This window comes from Vitis riparia, chromosome 8 (assembly GCF_004353265.1).
Source record: "Vitis riparia cultivar Riparia Gloire de Montpellier isolate 1030 chromosome 8, EGFV_Vit.rip_1.0, whole genome shotgun sequence".
In the NCBI taxonomy this organism is placed as follows: Eukaryota; Viridiplantae; Streptophyta; class Magnoliopsida; order Vitales; family Vitaceae; genus Vitis; species Vitis riparia.
Window position 1 is genome coordinate 14507871 of NC_048438.1, and position 21340 is coordinate 14529210.

Here is a 21340-nt window from a genome sequence, read left to right on the forward strand (position 1 = left end):
TCTTTACAGAATGAGGGACTTGGGAGATTGAGTTAAAGCTTCGGTGAGATAAGATTCGAATAATAATGGAAGTGTGTGGCATACCATCAATCAACTTCAGGCATGCCCTCAAGCATCTCGTGTCGGTAAATAGATCATTTCAGTACTTGAGACGTCACTGCACAAATATTAAGAAAGATTACGAATTCCCTCCGTCCGTCGTCAACGAATTATGCCAAAAAAAACGACGGGAAAATTATCTAAAAGGATAACCTCCAAGTGATAATGACCCGAAGAATCACTTGTTTTTGTGAATTCCAATAAAGGATAATATTTATAATTATTAGACAATTTTAACCTTTGAATGTGTTTTTTTCATCGTACATCAATATCTTTGTCTTAATGACATGGATCCTCGATTACTATGCATTCATTATATTTTAAGTCAAAGATAAAAGATAATTTTTTTTTTACCCTGAATAATTTAATAAATTACGTAGTATTAATTTAGTGTATTCAATTTAGTATATTAATAAAGAATGATTTAATAAATTTTTCATTTTTCATTACTCTTTTGCTTATGGGGTATGAATAAAATTTTAAAAAAAGTAAATAAATAAATAAAATACATGTATATAATCAAGAAAAAATAGGTAGAAGAAAAGAAAATAATAAATTAAATTAAATAATTATATTTTTTATTTTTTTATAAGAATTAAGTTATTTGTAATATACTTATTTTCAATTTTATTTTATTTTTTAAGCTTGAGATTTTTGTAGAGAACCCAGGAAGATAAAAAATTTAAATTTTAATATTTTTTTATTAAATACCAAACTCAAGGGTTATTATGTCATTTTATGCATGTAACAAATAAATTTTAACAATTATTCATGATCAAGTAAAAACTTGTTACCCTAATAAAAACATACAATTATTTTTTACCTTTAATTGAATAACACTCAACTATTCATATGCATACTAGTATAGTATGTGAAAATATTTAAAAATAAATTAATTAAATTATGTTGTGATGTATCTGTGAACCCCGCATTTCGGCTCATGCGTTTCCCACTCGATGGCGAGCTCGATTTTGGTTTTGAAAAATTGATTTTATTTGATTAAGAAAACTGACTTGGAGTCGCCACTTATTTTTGTTTTATTTTTAAAGGGTAAACAAAATAAGAAAGAAAAACCCTAAGTGTGACTCCATATTTTGGAAAAGGTGGTCTGTGAAAAACCGGATCGGGTTCGGGGGTCAGGTTACTTATTGGGAAGGTACGGTAAAAAACCATAGCACCCCTCTAAGTCCCTAGAAACGGGTCTCTACTAATAAAATGAAGCTGACGCGGCAATCAATGAGAAAGTCAATGGATACTCACCTTAATCATGCATGACGTGGGAAGTAGAGCATGTATAAAGAATGAACAAAACATGAGGGGATGCGTACCTGGTCCTCCAATCACGAATGCGCTATCATGAAACAGGATTAGCGAATGACGAATCGATAAAATTATGCGCATGTCAGGGAACAGAGTAAATCAAACAAGCATGGTAAATAAATCAATTAATCAATCAGTCAGTCATAAAATCACATATGTGGGCCCCCACCAAAAGCCCGATTGATCTTGCTTGAATTAATCTCGCGAATCCCATTATTTCGAAATTATGAAGATTCATCATTCTTGCTTGTGTAAAAATCAAAAGAAATAGAGCATTATTTAAAAATCGGAGTAGAATTAAAGTTATTCGAGAGAAAACTGGATTTTTGAGATTTATTTGGAAATTAGAGTCTCGAAAATTATTTGAAGATTGGAGTCTTGAAAAATTAAATTTAAGAATCGGAATTTTGGATATTAAATTTGAAAGAAATTAGAATTTTGGAAATCGGAAATTAAGTTCGGAAATTGGAATTTTGAAGAATTGTTTAAAACGGAATTTCAAAATAAATAACTAAAATAATAACAATTAAATAGATTAATGTGAATTTTGGAATTAGAAATTAAAATCGGAAGTGGAAATTTTAATGAATTGTTTAAAATGGAATTTTTAGAATAAATAAATAAAATAATAATAATTAAATAAATTAATGTGAATATTGGAATTTTTTAAAAATAGAAATTTAATTCGAAAATCGGAAGTTTTAAATGAATTGTTTAAAATTGAATTTTAGAATAAATAAATAAGATAATAATAATTAAATAAATTAATGTGAATATCGGAATTTTCAGAAATAGAAATTTAATTCAAAAATCGAAAGTTTTAAATGAACTGTTTAAAATGGAATTTCAGAATAAATAAATGAAATAATTAAATAGATTAATGTGAATATTGGAATTTTTGGAATTAGAAATTAAAATCGGAAGTGGAAATTTTAATGAATTGTTTAAAATGGAATTTTAGAATAAATAAATAAAATAATAATAATTAAATTAATTAATGTGAATATTCGAATTTTCAGAAATAGAAATTTAATTTGAAAGTCGGAAATTTTAATGAATTGTTTAAAATTGAATTTCAGAATAAATAAATAAGATAGTAATAATTAAATAGATTAATGCGAATATCGGAATTTTCAGAAATAGAAATTTAATTCGGAAATCGAAAGTTTTAAATGAACTGTTTAAAATGGAATTTCAGAATAAATAAATAAAATAATTAAATAGATTAATGTGAATATTGGAATTTTTGGAATTAGAAATTAAAATCGGAAGTGGAAATTTTAATGAATTGTTTAAAATGGAATTTTAGAATAAATAAATAAAATAATAATAATTAAATTAATTAATGTGAATATTCGAATTTTCAGAAATAGAAATTTAATTTGAAAGTCGGAAATTTTAATGAATTGTTTAAAATTGAATTTTAGAATAAATAAATAAGATAGTAATAATTAAATAGATTAATGCGAATATTGGGAATTTTTGGGATTAGGAGATTAAATTTAGAGATCAAGATGCTGAAAGATAATTTAAAGGTTGTTAGAAGGTGGAATTTTAAAATGAATAAATGAATAAGTGGATGGAAAAGTAATAGAGATGACGAGGATAATAATTAAATAAATGAAATGTGAGTATTAGAATTAAAATAATAATAATAATAATAATAATAAAATCTAGAATTGCATTTGAGAGTCGGAATTTTGAAGGTTTGTTAAAGGATGAGATTTTAAGATAAGTGGATAAACAATCGAATAGTAATAATAGCGGAAATAATAATTATTAATTAAATAAATATGGAAATTGAGATTTTGGGAAGTTAGGAGATAGAATTGAGAATCTGAAAATTATAAAGCCCAAGTGTTTAAAGAGTTGAATTGTTAAAAAAACTAATTTTATAAAATCCATTTTTTGTTTATATAGGCCTTGGAAATGGGCCATCAAAGATGGCCATATAAGATAAGATTATACCAGTGGGCTTAGGATATGCATGGGCTGACTTCACATAGGTGGGCCAAACATGAGGCCCTCCCCAACAATATATATGGGCTTGGGCTATATCTCAACGTCCATATCCAATGGCAAGATGACCCAGGCCTTTAATCTTCAACAAGACGAAATCTTCCACCTGGGCAACATCTTCGGCATGGAGCTTCCAACATGGGTGCCGTGGTCGTCGGGGTTAGGGCCGCCTGCGATGCAGGTAGTGGGGAGGTCCTCGCCATGAGCGTCGGCAGTAGCTTGGAGGACGCGGGGCTCGTCATCCATGAAGGTGGCGCCACCAGCACCGACGTCGTGGGGTCTGCGCGTGGCTGGCGTGTATCGCTTGAAGCTCCAGCACTGGATAGCCTTCACGGCTGGCATTCATCCCAACTCAGCTTGCATGGCTCCCTCATCCAGTTTTGCGTGCATGAGACTAAAAAAATAGGTTTGCATGGGAATGGTTTGGCTAGATGGGTAGTGAGAATGACGGGTCTTATTAGGTCCAGAAAGAATGAAATAATAAGGGTGATGGTGAAAAAAGCTACTAGCAGTGGGCACGAAGAGAGAAATGGGTTTGAACGGTTGAATAAATATGCAACAAATGGGTTGGATGGAAGCTATGATGAGTGCGCATACACAGTCCTTATGCGCGCGGGTGGGTGAGTTTAAAAAATGAAATCAAAACATGAATGATAATAATCTCATATGAAAGCATCGGAACAGGGGCCAAAACAGATGGGAAACAAACATAGAACGAAAATGAACAAGCTCAGATTCTATAAAAATAAATGAAAACCCCCAACAAAACACCATCAAACGCCCATATAGGATCTCATATATATTCAGATAATGCTATGAAGAGAAGTGAACGTAATCGAAAGAAGGATACCTGAACCTCCGCCCTTCAAGGTGTTTCTCCTTTGGTTCCTTGCTCGGTCCCCCCTAAGGTGTCTTCCCCTCCAGATCCCCCTTCTCTGCGAATCCCCCATTCTCTCTGTTTTCCCCCGCTTTTCCCTTTTCCTCTGCCATCACCCATCTAATCTGGTCGCCTCCTCCAGCTGAAATCCCGGGGTGGTCAGAAGATTTTAATGATGGAAAAATCCAGCTCCCTCTCTGGGGGGTCTACAGTATCATAATATTAATGTATTTATATCATAAGTATAATATATTTACATTATAACACATGATGGCAGTATGTTAATATTATTCATTCAATGGATGAAAATTGTTTAATAATTTTTATATATGTAAAAAAAAATAAAAAAACCTATAAGTGTTGTACATTGAAATTAGTGTTTTATTTGGTTTCAATGATGATTTGTAATATAAATATATTAGGGAATATAATATGATCCTACAAAACTATCAATTTCATAAAAAAAATTCAAAAAAATTTCAATTAAGTTTTATTGTAATATATTAATTATAATATTGCATTGTATTTGTATTTTATAACAAAAATAATAATATTCGAGATTTTTATTTTTATCCAATTGACTTCCAATACAGCATACATAGATAATATTTTCCGCTCAATGTATTAAAATATGTATATAAATTAAGAAAAAAAAAATAGTATGTAAAGGAATATATATATATATATATATATATATATATATATATATTATAAAAAACTAAAAATAATTCTTCGTCATTTTCTAATTCTTTTAAATGACTCAAATAAAAAATTAAACATTATATATTCGTCATGCTCGATATAGCAACATGATTTATCAATTTAAAACTAAAAATATGTATATCATAAAAAAAAAATCATCATTTTTATTACATAATTATAAAACCCAACTTTTTTTTTAATAAAAATAAAAAATTATAGAAAAAATAGGAATGTGTAAAAAAAAAACATTAGAAATTATAATATTTCTTAAAAGTATTTTAGTCCTAGATGCTATAATTATACATAACAATTTGTAAGGGTTAAAAACTTGAAGTGTCTTAAAAAAATTAAAAAAAAAAAAACATTAATTGCCTTGTATGGAATTTTAATTTATTATTTTACTAAATAACTTTTGAAAGGATTTTTTCTCTTCAGCCCTACCTGATTAGGAATGATAAAAATTAATAACCTTGTTGGGTAATTAACACCCATCTAATTTGCCCTTCTTAGGTCATCGGTCATCCCAATCCTCCTCCCCTCCTCCCTAATCATACTTTCATAACGACCAAGGATTATTGGTGAGTCCACCTATGATGTCTCACATCGGATAGGGGAGCAAGTTCCTGACGCTATATATGTAGAGACTCCTCTTAACCAAGTAGACGCGTTTTAAAGCCGTGAGGGTCCTCTTAGGCCCAAAGCGGACAATATCTACATGGTTGGAAGCAGATAGTTACAAAATCACCCTCTGCATTTGTAGATTTAATCAGTACTCTTGACATGGATACCAAAGAACAACCCATTTTAAGAAGACTTGTCGGCTCGCCCATCAATGAAGAAAACCAAAAAATGTTACTTTGCAAGAAGATCGATAGCATTATCAGATGCTTTCACTGTTCCGTCACAATATCCTACCAGAATGTGGAGGATTTACTCTGCGGATATTTGTCGAAAAAGTGGGAAAAATATTCTTCATTCAAAATGATGCTTCACTTAAGTCTGATTAGACAGAATAATCTCCCTTCTCTCCTACGATGCCACGTGTCCTTCTTTAGAATCGCAAACGACTGGTCGTGTCCACTTGTTCTTACCAAGTGCACGATTGCCATCTCCACTTCAAACTTCAATAAATAAAAAATAAAAAGAAATCCAATAAATGCTCAGACCACTTCAAACACCACCTGCCTTATCATAATTTAAAAAATAAAAAGAAATTCAATAAATGCTCTGAATCTTATCTCCCGACAAATTTTCATGGGCTAAAATTCCCTTCGTGCATACAAATTTTTTAATGCGCTGTGATATTATTATTATATTGTTTAGTTTTTATCTTATCCTTCTATTATATATATATATATAATACAAAAGGGAATAACAAAAAAATACAAGGGTTTGTTTAGATGTTTAATCTTCAATCGAAAGCAATTGAGAATTGATTTATGAAGAACTTGGAGTAATTTTTGAAGAATTTCTTTGAATTTTCAAACTTTTTCTCGAAACCGCATTTTAATAGAATTTTTAAATATTTTATTGATTTTGAAGAATTTTCAAATTTGAAGTTTGAAGAGTTCTTGAAACTCACATGATTAAAACAAACATTATTGAATAGTTGTTTAAAAAAAATGATATTAGGTAGATTTTTGAAATACATATGGAATAATCTTGATTCTTGAAATATTATTATTTAATTAAATTTAATATTTAAAATATGTGAAAATATATATTTAAATAATAATAAAAATTGATACTTTTCTATAATTGTGTAGGCACTTTCCATTTTTTTTTAAATACACTTCATCACCAACCTCTTCTCATTTCACATGAGTTATACATTTTGAAGACTACTTTCAAGTACTTACATTGGATTAATATCATCAAGCCCTTCATGATGGCAGTACGTGGGGGCTTGTTCCTTGACCATCTAGAATTAATGTTGTCTACTTCAAATGGGTATATTATTTTAAGTACAAAGAAGATAGTTTTATTGATTGTTTCAAGGCTCGTTTGGTTGTAGAAGGTTTCACACAAGTATAAAAAGTGGATTATGATGAATATTTAATCTTATGGTTAAACCAACCACCATTCATCTTATCATAGCTCTATCTTTCTCTTTAAATTAGAGCATGCATCAATTAAATATGAAGAATGTGTTCTTACATGAGCATCTAGAAGAAACATGGGCATCTAAAAGAGACTGTCTACATGGAGCAACCTCCAAGATTTATTGATTTTCTTTCTCTTGATTATGTGTGTTTATTAAATAAACCATTATATGGTTTGAAACAAGCACCTCATGCTTGGTTCGATTACTTCTCACAATTTTTGCTCCAACTTGATTTTTATTGCAACAAAGCAAACTCGTCATTATTTATTTATCACACTCACAACATAACAACGACTCTCCTCATTTATGTGGATGATGTTCTTGTTGTAAGCAACAATAACCAATTTATTACAAATCTCCTTGCACAACTCATCCATGAATTTGTCATTAAAGATCTTGGCCCCTTACATTATTTTCTTGATATAGAGATTAAATATTTTGATGCAGGAGTCTTTCTTTTTTAACTAAAGCATATACATGACCTACTTTCAAGAATTATGATGCTTAATGGTAATCTCATTGTCACACTTCAAGTTCTTGCTAACAAGCCATCTTTTTTGGAAAATGTCTTAAGTGATGTTACTACTTTCCAAAATATTGTCAGAGCCCTCCAATACTTAACTTTGCTAGATATTACTCATGCAATTAATCAAGTATGTCAATATTTTAGGAACCCTACTTGACTCACTTGATGGCTATAAAGCGTATCTTAAGATACCTTAAGAGAACCCAACACTTTGGTTTACGTTATCCATCAACCAATCCAATATCTCCTTATAGGTTTAATGATGCCAATTGGGCAGGTTCTCCCACTACAAGGAGGAGCACCATTGTTGCTTACTTGAGCATCGATGCCAAGTATCGCAATTTGGCCTTCTCCACGACCAAGGTTGGATTACTTATCTTTTATGAGATATTGGTGTGTCCCTCTCTAAACCACCATAATTATTTTGTAACGATGTTAATGCTCTTTACATGTCCATTAATCCTATGTTTTGTGTTTGTTTTAAACATATTGAGTTTGATTATTATTTTCTACGAGATAAGATAATTATGGGCACTCTTATCACTTGCTTGTTATTTCCACATTAAAATTAAGTGGGTGGCCCACTAACCTAGTATTTAGCCGATTAAAAGAATACCAATATCTTTAAACTGTTATAAAGATATTTACCCTTGATGGAGTGGGTAAATTATAATAATTATAATATTATTATTTGAAATAAAAAACAGTTATTCGAATAACACGTTCAGAACGGTTTTTGAACGTGTATTCTTGGCCCTCTTCTCCTATCAATAAGATATATATACAGAAATCCCTTCATGTACGGTGAGTGCTCTCTTCCATCAATTACAGAAAACAATTATGTGTATTAAGGTTTGATAAGGAGAAGAAGAGATCAAGGATTTAAGATCTATAAACTGAAGGAAAATTTCTCATGGCTGCGTGTTCTTCAAACGGTATGTAATCTATCAATTCATTAATGTTTTTTTTTATTATTTTATTATCAGAGATAAGTTTGAATTCAATGATCTGGATTATTGTGTGTTAATTTCCGTATTAAATCTCTATCATTGCTATGTTTCTACACATTCTCAACTTTGCTAATATTTTACCAAATCTTTGTCATATGATATCTTCACCATGTTTTGATACAAGCTAGGTATTCATATTCATTCCCACTAACTTGAGGGAGCATGTTAAAGGAAATATTCAAAATCAAATGCATAAAAGGCAGCAAGACACTCTCATAAATATTTTCATAAATTTGGAGAAATCAAAGAAATCAAATATTAACAATATTTTATTCTCACAAAATATAAAAATATTTTATTCTCATAATATTTGCAAATCTAATCTTAACAATATTTGATCCTCTTCATTTTAGGATATTTTTCAATATGTTAGGAATATTATTTATTTCTTTCCTTCTATAATTCATCTATATTTTTATATAAAGTTCCAAAGGAAAAATAAAATAAAAAATATAGCTTGTATTGCCAAATCATCAAATTTTACGGTTTGAATCCATAAAAGTGGATAAATTTTTATTTTTCATTTTTTGGAAACTAATAAACAAAAGAAATTTATCAAAGTCTCTGAAAATTCAAAATACTATTTTTTTTATTTCTCATAGAAACATATTTTTATTTATACAAATTTCCAATTAAAAACAATTCCTTTTGTATTTGAAAGAAAATTTTTTTTTTTTCTAACTTGCTTTGCAATTAAATGTTTAAATGGCCAAAAAGTTTGAAGCCTCAACCTGAGGGGATTTCATAAGACTAGCAAACATGATTTGATTCTTATATACTCTCGATTTTGTTAGTAGGAAGAGCAATTTGGGCATCTTTTTCTTGTATAATCTTTGTGAAAGTTCAATTGTTTGGGATATGCTGGTAAGTGCTTGTTCTAAAGTTATCTAACTCTATTCTTTTGTTATATCTTGCAAGCTTTGAGGATTCCTAGTTATAAGGTTTAAGAATATCATTTCTAAATATTTTTTTCTTAATTAAAGACAATATTTAGTGAGAGCTTTAAGACATATTTGAATAATCTTAATCATTAAAATTTTATCCTTTAATTAAAATTAATATTTGGAACATTTGAAAAAAAAAATACTATTTATTAATTTTAATGAGAATTAATACTTTACTTTTTTAATTATCAATTTCACTATATTTATTTATTTTAATAATTATATCTAAATAACCAGAATTTTTTATTTCTTCATTTAATTTGAAGATACTCATCCTTGTCTTTTGTGAGACCCATCTCACATATAGCACAACTTCATTTGATAAAATTATTGGCACATGAAATATTTTATTTAGGGATCGGGTACCCGAAAAAAATCCCTAGCCAAGCCCAAAAGACTATGGTTAGATAAACTTTAAGCTCCAGCCTACCTCGAGTTTCAACGTTGCTCATGGCCCATGTTGAAGGTAAGCCCAAATGAAATTACCTATTATATTGTGGCCCATGTGGTAAGTCAGAATAGTTTTTGGGTTCCGCAATGCTAACATAGCCCAACCCACCCTTCCCAACCTGGGCTCATGAGATGAAGTAGGGAATGAAGTAGAAGTAAAGCCATGATTAATGATGAAATCATATTTATTACAGAAACAAAAATTTCTATTTCAAATATTACATTATTTTTACACATACGGGGCTGATCTTGGGTCACACACAGTCATTTGTGACTTCTCTCCTTTTAGAGGGTCCATCATCACCGTTGCTTGTAGCATCCTTACTGTTGACTACCTTAGACACCGGAACTTCCTCTGCATGAGCTATATCGTGTTGCTGAATTACAAGCACGGAGGACACAATCCCCTGTCCCGACGACGCCAATATGTCTCCAATCGGCCCTAACTCTGCGTGCTCCGCTTGCCGTTCCGCCAGTTCCGCTACCATTGTCGACGGGAATCGACCCTTGCCCACCACCACCAGATCGTAATCCCCACTCTTCCCTATTGCCAACACTCCCTCCACGACGTTGCTCGCCACCTTCTCTACGTACTCCACCAACCCTCCCCACCTGCTCTTGAACTCCGCCGTCGCAATCTCGTCCAACTCCTGGATTTGTTTCACCATGAAATTAACTACATCAGACACAAAGGCAATTACTCTACTACTTAGGAAAGTCAATGAATATTGAGAGAGCTAGCCCACCTTCTCCTTCTGGCGGTCCATGGCGGCGGTTGAGAAGCTATAGCTCTGCTCATCGCATTTTTCTGGAGAAGGCCGTAAAATAATGTCTTTACTGTCTGAACCGTCTTTTTCAACGAACCTTATTACGGTCACCTTAACCGCTGGGTGCTCAGCCATTCTTGCACCCAACTCCAAAGCCTCGCGGTCATCCGGCCCACCAAAGAACAATATACAAATCCGTTGAGTGACAGTAGAGGTGGGCCCACGTGTCTGCTGTGGCCCACTCCCAAATCCACGGTCCACAAGGACAGCCACCGAACAAGGCGAGTTCTTGAGGACCCTCTGATTAACCCCTCTCCAACCGTTACCCATGTTCTCCATCGACTCGGAGCCCTCTCCTTTCCACTGCTTGTGGAAGGGCAAGATAACCATGGTCGCCCTCTTTTCTTCAGCCACATGGCAAATGTCCTCGTGCATAGTGGATAATGATGAGATGGCCGTGGTTGGTCGCACTGAGACTCGACCCAATTGACCGTACGCTTCAAATGCAACCTCAACTCGGTCGTCTGACTGGCCCCGGCGGAAGCGGTTGATGAAGGGGAACCCATTCTTTCGGGCGCGTTGGACCATAATGATGGAGGAGGATCTCTCAGTGAGCTCAACCAGACGCATTACATATAGTTTGAGTTGAGATTTCTTAGCGCTCCGAGTAGCCTCTATGAGGCTGATGAGTGAAGGCACGTTTCCGGGCCCGTGGACGCAGGCCAGGATTCGGAGGTCGTTTTTGGAGCTGTCAACGCTGGAGAAGTCGCGTAATCTCCGGTGAGTGCGAGTGGGGCCTCCACGTACCGGTTTGTAAATGGTCATCACTATCGGAGTTGTCATGAAGGTGGTGAATAATGCCATAAGGACTAGAATTGCAAACATCTCGTCGTTGAGGACCTGTCCATCAATTTTGTACATTTTATCAGTCAAAGCCAAAAAAAAAACACGAAAAACACACAAAAGTCTTGGTCATAAGGTCATGCATATGCTCCACCTGGTCCCATTCAATTTGCAGATAAAACCTAATCCCTCTTTTCCATCCATGTTATATACATAAAAAAAAAAATCGAATTTTTAAAAAAATCAAAAAGAAAAAAAGGGTCATTGTCGGAAAACTATTGTCCGATGAAAGAGGACAAATTCAAAGCTCTGATTGGGGCATTGGATTCAAATGAATTGGCATGTATGTATCCAAGGATCCAGCAAATCAGAAGCTATGCTAAAAGTATTATTTTGGTCAAGATTTTTACCAAATCTCAATATAAAAATGGTTTTTATAGAGTGGGCCTAATACTTTACAAGATGCGTGATGTGGTAGAAAATCAAACTTTCTAGACGAAGATGACGAAAAGAGTTTGCGGAATACGTTTATTTTTTTCATCTTAATTCATTTTAAAACTCAAAAGGAGAATGTGAAATATTTTGCTTTCTTGCGAAGCAATGACTTATTTATGTGGAATAATGTGTTTAGACTTTATTCAAATTTAAGAATGGGGAAGAAAAATAAATTATAAAAAAATTAGTTTATACCATGAAAGCTAAGAAGTGAAGAAATATGCGGTATTTCTATATTGAGATAAGTTTTTGTTACCTTAATTCAAGCCTAACCTTAAATTGCAATTTTAAATTATTTTTTCCTTCTAAGCTCTAAATATACTAAAACAGTAATAAAAAAAAAAAAGGAAGAGCTTAAATATCTCTAAAATGGAATGAACGTCTCCTAAACAAAATAGATAAACCTAGAAATCTAGATTGTTCTTGTCCTGAGTTGTAGTAAACCCTATGGCCCTAAGGAGTTTCATGGGAATCTATCAATCAACTCACCAAATATTTGAAAGCTTTCAAAGTCTTAGGCAAAAACACGGGCGCCATGCTCTCACCTAAGACCATATATATCCAAAAAAAATAGTGCTAGTTCCGTGTCTTTCTTTTGCTAGTCTTGTTTACAATTGATATGAGGATTGGAAAAATAGAAAGAAAGAAGAAAATTCTCCAATCCCCTGGTCCCACTCAGTGAAAAACAGATGACGTGAATGAGAATGGGAGAAAAAAGGGGCAAAAGCCAACAAAAAGTTACGTAGGAAAACAAAAGCGTAAAAGAAAGAATAGTAAAATGGGAAGAGAACTTGCCTTCTTCTCCTTTCCGATGTTGAGAACAATAAGCTCAACTAAGCCTTTGGTATTCATCAACACACCCAGCGTGAGGGATTCCCTTGCGGGAATCATACACATCATGGCCACCACGAAGGTTCCGACAATCTTGCCTGCACATGCCGTTGTGATCACCAGCACCAATAGTCCCCACGCCTCCAAACCCCGTATTTTAGCAACGTTCGTCTTTAACCCGCTCGACGCGAAGTATAGTGGAAGAAGCAACCCTGTTACAAAGTCTTCTATCCTCTCTATCAGTCTTTCTGAAAATCCTCCTCCTTTCGGAATGGTTAGTCCGAACACAAACGCGCCAAATATGGAGTGGATTCCTATCAGATCCGTCACAAATCCCGACACCATTACTCCCGCAAGGGTCAAGCATATATAGGCTTCGTCTACTGAGTGGCTGTCCGGCGAGCGCCGAGCTACCCAACTCATCGCCGGCTTTATCACTACCATCATGAAAATAACAAAAGCAACACCAGAGAGGAGGACCCACACTGATATTAATGGGCTCTTGTGTTCTCCACCTTCTCCGTCGCCGGCGAGAGCCACTGCCAGAGCCAGCAAAATCCACGCAACCACGTCGTTGAACGCAGCGGCGGCCATGGCGGTCTCACCCACCCGGGTGGTGAGTAGTTTGAGTTCAGCCAATATACGAGCGAGGACGGGGAAGGCGGTAATAGAAAGGGCCACTCCCATGAACACGAGGAAGGTACCATAACCGGCTTTGTCGGCTCCGTCAACACTTTTCCGAAGTACAAAGGCGACCCCTACGCCGCAGACAAAAGGAAGAGTAATTCCGACCGTCGCTATACTGAGGGCTTTTCTGCCGCTCCGACGAATGGAGCTGAGATCCAATTCGAGACCCACAAGGAAGAGAAAAAACAGAAGCCCTATACTTGCCACAGATTCCAGTATCGGAGTGCTCCAACTCGGAAAAATTCGGTGCAAGTAATTCTGGTTTCGCCCCAAAGCAGAGGGTCCAAGTAAAATCCCACCCTAGACATCAAAAGCACAAAATCATCAATTCTCATTCATAAAACAAAAAACCATGAGAAAAAAATCAAGTCATCCAAAGAAAATGAAACGATCAAACCGCGTACAATAATCTCTGCAATGACTTTGGGTTGACGGAGGGGTTTAAGAAGAAATGCAAGGAAGCGACTGAGGGCGAGGATCAAGGTAGTTTGAACTATTAACAACGGGAAGGCGAAATCCAAGGGATTATCACCTTGCCAGATTCCGTTGGACGATGTGCTAATGGAGGTTATGTTGACTGTCATGTCTGGTCACTGCTGCTGTTTCCTGCCTTTAGTCACAATAATACATGCCGAGTACCGTACACTTTATAGAGGAGTGAAGGCGGGCCCGTGCCTCTTTACACGCTATACATGTACTGTGACTCCAACTATAGAGGCCATTTTTTGGGATGGTGCTACACTCAAATTTATATTGGTCCATTCTTAAAAGTGGAGTTGTATTGGGCAAAAAAAATCTACCAAAAAGGTCGTAGGTTTTTTTGGGTTCAAAAAATGAGATTTTTAAAATCCATTGAATTATTTCATTTTGCGGTTCAACACGTGGCAGGTCAGAAGAACTACAGCTGTACTAAATATTATTCGACAAGACCCAAAGTCGCCTGTGAGCTGACACCATCTTCGCGGAAATTTGCCTTTCTACCAAGCCCTTTGGAATGAAGCCAAACCCAAAACCATTCAAAAACCATCCACACCCCGCACGCATTTATATTTTATACCACCGCGTTCGGTCCATTCCTTATCTTATAGCAAAGCAACTCGTTTTCTCTCCTTTTATTTTAATCAGTAAATAACACATTTCTGCAGATAAATTTAAAATAATGAAAGTTTTTGTGGGACTTGATTTATGAGGAGAAGTATGAAATTTAAATTCCAATCACGTACGTAAGGCTGCTATTATTCCAAGACGTCTCTTGGCAGTCCGCGAAATTGAATGAACAACTGACGAAAAAGCCCATCACAGAGACCGAGGAACATAGTCCCAATGCAACTATTTACTGCCTCTGAGCTGATTCGGAGGCCGTGTCAAAGTTTGCAGAGGACACATTTCCACTTTGCCACTGCTTGCTTCATCAATCAACCGGTGGCTATTCTCACGGTGGACCGGTGGTGGTCGAAGGCATCACGTGACCTCACGAGACGGTAAGGCTTTTTCGAACGAAAAAGGATCATGGCGGTTCGGCTAAATATTGACTTTTAGCCTTTTTTTAGATTATCATTACTCGCACGAAGTATGTCAAAATTTTATTGGAAAAAATGTCATTAGTATAATTAAAAAAATTCAAATGTCCACAGATTGAAAGTTGCTAATGCATTGGGATTAAGATTGTAATAAATCAAATGAAATCTACAAATCCATAAGACTCATGAATTAGATTTGGCATGAATTTTTAATTAATTTCCAATCACAAACAGTGTTGAACCTGTGTGTTACACGAGGGGTCATAATGAGAAATGGATTTCTGCGGGCGCCCAAAATTGAAAATTCAAGAATGCGCCAATGTTGAACTGAGTTTTAATAAGATTTTATGAAAATTTAATGTGGGCAAGGGATAAAATGGTCAAATTTACGATTTTGTGGATAGGATAAGAAATTAGAACCACAAACAATATCACAAATTCAGAAAGAGATGGTTAATTTCATTTCACCTTTATCCAGAAAGTCCCAAGAGACCATTTAACATCCACGAGATCCCTGCAAAAGGGTCCGCAAGGGGCTAGACTTGTGAGCCATACAGACCCATTTTGAGCCTGCACCTCATAGCCATACTTTTATGTGCCACTTTAAATCATGAGAGGAAGAACAAATTACGAAAAAAGTTAGAGAAATAATGGGGATTCATGGTTAAATGAGGATAATAAAGGTGCTATAAAACAGCCGCCACCACATACAACTACAATCCTACTAGGGCCCAGCTACCACCATGCCACTAACATCCAACAGCATCATTCATTCTTCGCCATCACCATGGCCACGACAATTACAGACCATGTGCTTCAACCCTAATGTTATTACAACACATTGCTGTCAAAAATGTTTGTTTTTGGTGATTTTCAAACTATAATGGAAGTTGAGGTAATTCCCTCTTGGACATACCGAAGAATTTCATGTGTGAAAACCAGCTTTTGATTCAAGGGCGTGCGGAGAAAAAGTTGGTGAAGCAGGGTGCGCGTGAGACGACTGGAAAAGGCTCATTCACGTGTTCCCATTGTCCCACTAGCGGCCGGGGATCAATTTTACACCATACATTAATGTTTCAAATTAAAGGCAGTAAATTTGTGATTTTAGCTTCGCTCCAATAAAAACAGCCAACACACGGGCCGCAATCATTAATTAAGATTCTTTTCCTGAGTACTGAGTTGGAGAAAAACGGTTAGTCCCGAATCATGGATTCCGCACCGAAAGAAGCCCAGGCCGCGTAGTCAAAGTGGGTGATTTGGCTTTTGAGGGCTCGGTTTGTTTTCCTACTTCTGTGGTGCAAGATGTTTGTGAGGACAAAGATTGAATCACAATCATCCGAGACCGAGTGCACACTTTTTCTTCATTTTTCTGCCGACTGAGCTTTTGGCTCTTGTGGCGGTGGGCCGGGGTGCAGACAGGAAGAGGCAATTGACTTTATTTTTTCTTTTTCAATTATGTATGATATCTACTAAAGTAAATACTTTATTATAAAACTTATGTTATTGCAGTCTAAAATTGAAACTTGAAGAATGAATATGACATTAGACAAACATAACGAAAATTTTAGGACATTCAATAATAGAGGATAGACTCCCTTTGATCCTCTATCTTGAACTTCCCATGGTCATAGACGCTTCGATTCACATCCATTCAACTCCCTTCGGTCAATTCTCATCATCGTAGTTTTGGTTTGTAATACCCTAAACCCAAAAATTTTTAATATTTAATTATGGATTTGGGCTTAAAATAAGAAAATAAATAATTAATAATTAAAATACAAATAAAGTAAATAATTAATTATAATTTAAAATATAAATACTAGAGTCAAATTTTGAACAATCATTTTTAGACTCTCATGTAAAGAAATCTAGGGTTCTAGATTTAAGCGAAGAAAATGAGAATTTTGATCTTTTTGTTCTTTCACGAAAATTTCAGAGTAAGTGATACTTCTTAAAGATTTTTTTTATTTTTTATTTTTTCTTAAAAATTTTAGTTTCTTGGTAAGCTTTGGAAAGAATTAATGGAAAATAAGAAATTAAGATAATAAATTAAAAGTAATTAAATCTAGAATAAAAGAAGAAAAATAATAATAATAATAATAACAATAGAAAGTTTGATACGTTATTAATGAAACCTAAAAGAAAATTTTGTATGAAACAACCGAGTTTATGTTTTTTTATAAATAAAAAAATATAGGATTTTTGGGAGAAATATGTATGCATGTAAATAGAAATTCTTATGTGTAGAAGATAAGAATTGTATTTTTAAAAAAAATTAAGGCTAGAACCTAGAGATTTGTATCCTAAGATTCCAAGTATAAAGGAAGTAGAATTACATGAAAGATTCCTTATTTAAAATAAATGGAATTTAGTGCACGTGAGGATTCCTTATTTGAAGGAAATAGAATTTGTTGGGAGATATATGGATTGGTGTAGATGCATAGGGTGTAAATGCACAGTGACAGTGTATGAAAGAGAAACTTTTGATGAAGTGTTTGTACTGAAAATAGAGTTTAAAAAAATAATAATAATAATCGGGATAAAAATTAAGTAATATAATTGGAGACCTAAAATCTAATAATGTTAGGATTCCATAATGAAATAAATTTGTATAACTTAAATAAATTAATGTAATTTAGATTAGATTAATTATAAGTTAAGGAATTTGAAACGTTTAGGACAATAAATTCAAGACAGATAAGAATGGAAATATGATATTTTTTAGGGATGAATGAATAATTTATATATGTGTTAAAAAAAAAATATATATATATATATATATATATATATATATATATATATATATATATATATATATATATATATAATTATTATTATTAAAACATTAGTGTAAAGAACTGTTCTAATTTCTTAAATGATTCGTAGATAATTTCATCACTTTGATCTTTAGAGTTTGAGTCCAGGTAAAAGGATTGACTAAAAATATTTCTTTTATGAATCATCAAGTATAATTTTCTTTTAAAAGTTTCAAAAATTTTGAGAAACAATTTTGTTATATTGTATATGTTTGTTTACATGTGTGATGAATTTTTTTGTTTTAAAAGAAAAAAAAATTAGGATTGGTAATTTGATCCTTGATAACAAGGAAAGTGTTTTAACTTTTTGATAGAGGTAACATTAATCTATAAACCTAATCAATGGGGTAGTTACTGACCTATGGTGGTATATAATTATATTGGTTCTGGTTTCACCCACTAAGGATCACATGAGGCTAGTCACTTCTATGAGTCCCATTACAATGGACACCTTTGTCGGTTTCAATTTGATGGACATTTTCTATAAAAAGCCAAAGTTGTACATTTAATATATATGTTTGTAAAATAATGTCATGCTTAAAGTATTCTAAAAATGACATATGAAATATTAATTGTTTTGTTGTATTTAAAAGCTTAATACAAAGATTCTCTATTTTTAAACCTCTTATTGGGTTGTAAACTCAATCGTTGTACTAAAATGTTTTCAAGTACACCTAATTTTGGCAAGGAGTGATTCGGGTAGGAGAGGTTCTTCAAATGTCCATTTAATTCTTAGTTTTAAGTTTAATATCATAGTAACACTTTGTTATTAGTAATTTAATTTACCACTACTATTTTAGATAATTTGTTATATTTGGATTCTGGATGTTGTGCAAAAGAATAATTTCTTATTATTTCTTTTAAGATATATCATTATTTTTGGAGGTTTACTTGTAAAATGATCTTGGTGCCTAGGCTACGATCAGGGTCATTACATGGTTCCTTCTAAATCTCGCTCTCACTCACAATTTAATTTGGCATGGCTTCGAATCTATATTCGCTTTCCGGATTCGGGTCATCAGGCTCTAAATTTGGGTGCTTTTTGTTTTCGATTTTTGGCTGATTTTTAATTATCCAGAGGCACTATGTGGATTAGTGTAAATTTAGCTTAAAACCTTTAACTGCAATGTGGGCAAAGGGATTTTTGGCTCAAAACAAAAATATTGTTAAGAGGGTGATCATTGTACTTATCCATGTGATAAAATTGTTACTTTTCAACCACAGTAATGTGGGCAAGGAATTGCCGCTCCGTGAACAGGTTCCTACTCTGGAGTCACTGAATGGTCGGTAAAATTCGAACATTGCTATCTTTAACTGCTTTCCATAAATGTGGGTAATGATCTTCCCTTGAACGCTCACCATTCAATTTCCCTGTTCTCTGTACAGACATAGCATTTTTGTTAAATGCCCCCTTCTGTTGTGAAGGATTTCTTTTCGACACCATAGCATTTTTGGTTCCAGCATCTTATGTCAGCTCCATTGTTTTCAAAATAAGAGCAATCCTCATTCAAAACAAGATTTTCTTTTGAATACGGAGATGACAATTTCTTTTAATGCACGTGAACAGTAGAGCAGGAATCGTGTCTCCAAACAAAGAGAATTCCAATGGTCCACTTCCTCACAAACCGCCAATTTAGATAGATATTGGATAGCAGCCTCAGAGTGTGCTTTGATGGTCGATGTCTTAAGGATCACATTTTTACATCCCAGCCCTCCTACACTAGCGCCAATGCTTAAAAATTTTCAAAGGCATCGTTACATATCAAAGAAGAGAAGACAATTGCTACATGGGCATATGGTTAATGTGGTTGAAAAGTTCAACCCTTCAACTTTATACATTTGGACCTATAAAATTTAAGTTGGTTTCGGAGAAATCTATCTTTCCACCGCCCCTTCCCCCTCTTCTACATAGCCACCTATGAACCTCTAAACAGCATGACCTGCTTTGCTTCTGAATCATAATCTCTTCCATTTTTAATAATATGAAACTTACACTTAATCAATAATGCTTGGTAACATAAATAGAAATGAATATAGTGATATAGAAGATAGTAAACAAAGATGTTGTATGACATAAGTGAAAATACGACAGTTGACAGCAATGGACATTTGGATAGCAGTCCTAACGGCCTCAATCCCACTAAATTTTGTCAGTAAATTAAGTTTCAGTTACGCTAAGGCCAAGATTGCCAATCACATATGGGCCTTTGTTGCTTGAATTGCAAATCCATGTCCGCCGGACCTACCCAATCCTTCATAAATTGAAAAAGTCGAAAAACCAAAGTGAAATCTTTTGAATGAAAATAAATTCTTCGGAAATAAAATTATGAACCGCGTATATACTGAATTCAGATAGTAGCATTTGCCCCAATCATAATTCCCAAAATCTTAGAATCTATTTGTTAAGCTCATCAACCAACGGAAAGATCGAATGTAATTAAAAAAATACAGAACGAAATTAAATTGGAAGGAACACAAAAGAAATTCTTATCGAAAATGGCGATCTTTGCATCACAATTTCAAGGAAAATCAAACAGAAATCAGTAAACTAACACTAAAACCAACAACATCATTAGCCCTAAATTTAAACCCACTCTTTACAACTGCCTACATCTACCGCCCCAAACCCTAAAACACCAACCAATTAGAACCAAGAAATCAACCACCGAAACCATAGAGAGTCCTTCCCTGCCTCTTGAGGGCATAAACAACATCCATAGCGGTCACAGTCTTCCTTCTGGCGTGCTCAGTGTAGGTCACAGCATCGCGAATCACGTTCTCGAGGAAAATCTTGAGAACGCCTCTGGTCTCCTCATAAATGAGACCGCTGATCCTCTTCACGCCTCCTCTCCTCGCCAAACGACGAATAGCAGGCTTGGTGATACCCTGAATGTTATCTCGGAGCACCTTCCTGTGCCTCTTAGCTCCTCCTTTGCCCAACCCCTTTCCTCCCTTTCCACGACCCGACATTTTCACTGCTTTTGAATTTTCTAGGGTTTCAGAAAGGAAATTCCAGACGTGATGTTTCAAAAAGGGCTCTTGAGTTTATAAAGAGTTTGAAATGGGAAAATAGAAGTGTGAGCCGTCGGATTGGGTTGTTAATCGACGTTCAAGGGTGGCGATCCGTGTGCTCTGGTTTCGTTGCTTTTAAAGCGTCCATTATGCTCCAATGGACGGTGGACAATCGTTGTTTTATGTTTGTGGATTGGGGTGTTTTTCTTGTGAGGTGCGGATTGCTGATGTGGCGTGTTTTTCCTTTTGAATGAGCCCGCGGCCTAACTAAGTGCATCCATGCTTCATGAGCATCTGAGAGTAGCTGAGAATATGTTT

At 34.2% G+C, this 21340-nt stretch overlaps 2 protein-coding genes across 2 annotated transcripts; both read right to left on the reverse strand.

Annotated features, from left to right (window-relative positions):
• Positions 1 to 10196: 10196 nt before the first annotated feature.
• LOC117920455 (cation/H(+) antiporter 20) lies at positions 10197 to 14394 on the reverse strand. Its single transcript, XM_034837997.1, has 4 exons — positions 14079 to 14394; positions 12952 to 13974; positions 10798 to 11718; positions 10197 to 10701 (listed from the first exon to the last, which is right to left on the reverse strand). The coding sequence occupies exons 1-4, from the start codon at positions 14256 to 14258 to the stop codon at positions 10306 to 10308; spliced, it is 2520 nt and encodes an 839-aa protein (XP_034693888.1). The 5' UTR covers positions 14259 to 14394; the 3' UTR covers positions 10197 to 10305.
• Positions 14395 to 20429: 6035 nt separating this feature from the next.
• Positions 20430 to 21037, reverse strand: LOC117919668 (histone H4). The gene has a single exon (XM_034836885.1). The coding sequence runs from the start codon at positions 20978 to 20980 to the stop codon at positions 20669 to 20671; it is 312 nt and encodes a 103-aa protein (XP_034692776.1). The 5' UTR covers positions 20981 to 21037; the 3' UTR covers positions 20430 to 20668.
• Positions 21038 to 21340: the final 303 nt, after the last annotated feature.

Excerpts from the sequence above, each read along its gene's own strand:
- LOC117920455 (XM_034837997.1), bottom strand. The coding sequence starts at position 14,258 with ATGACAGTCAACATAACCTCCATTAGCACATCGTCCAACGGAATCTGG. Across the intron at positions 13,975-14,078 it reads AAGTCATTGCAGAGATTATT|GGTGGGATTTTACTTGGACC; the intron begins GTACGCGGTTTG and ends TTTGATGTCTAG. Across the intron at positions 11,719-12,951 it reads ACATCGGAAAGGAGAAGAAG|GTCCTCAACGACGAGATGTT; the intron begins GCAAGTTCTCTT and ends ATTGATGGACAG.
- LOC117919668 (XM_034836885.1), bottom strand. The coding sequence starts at position 20,980 with ATGTCGGGTCGTGGAAAGGGAGGAAAGGGGTTGGGCAAAGGAGGAGCT.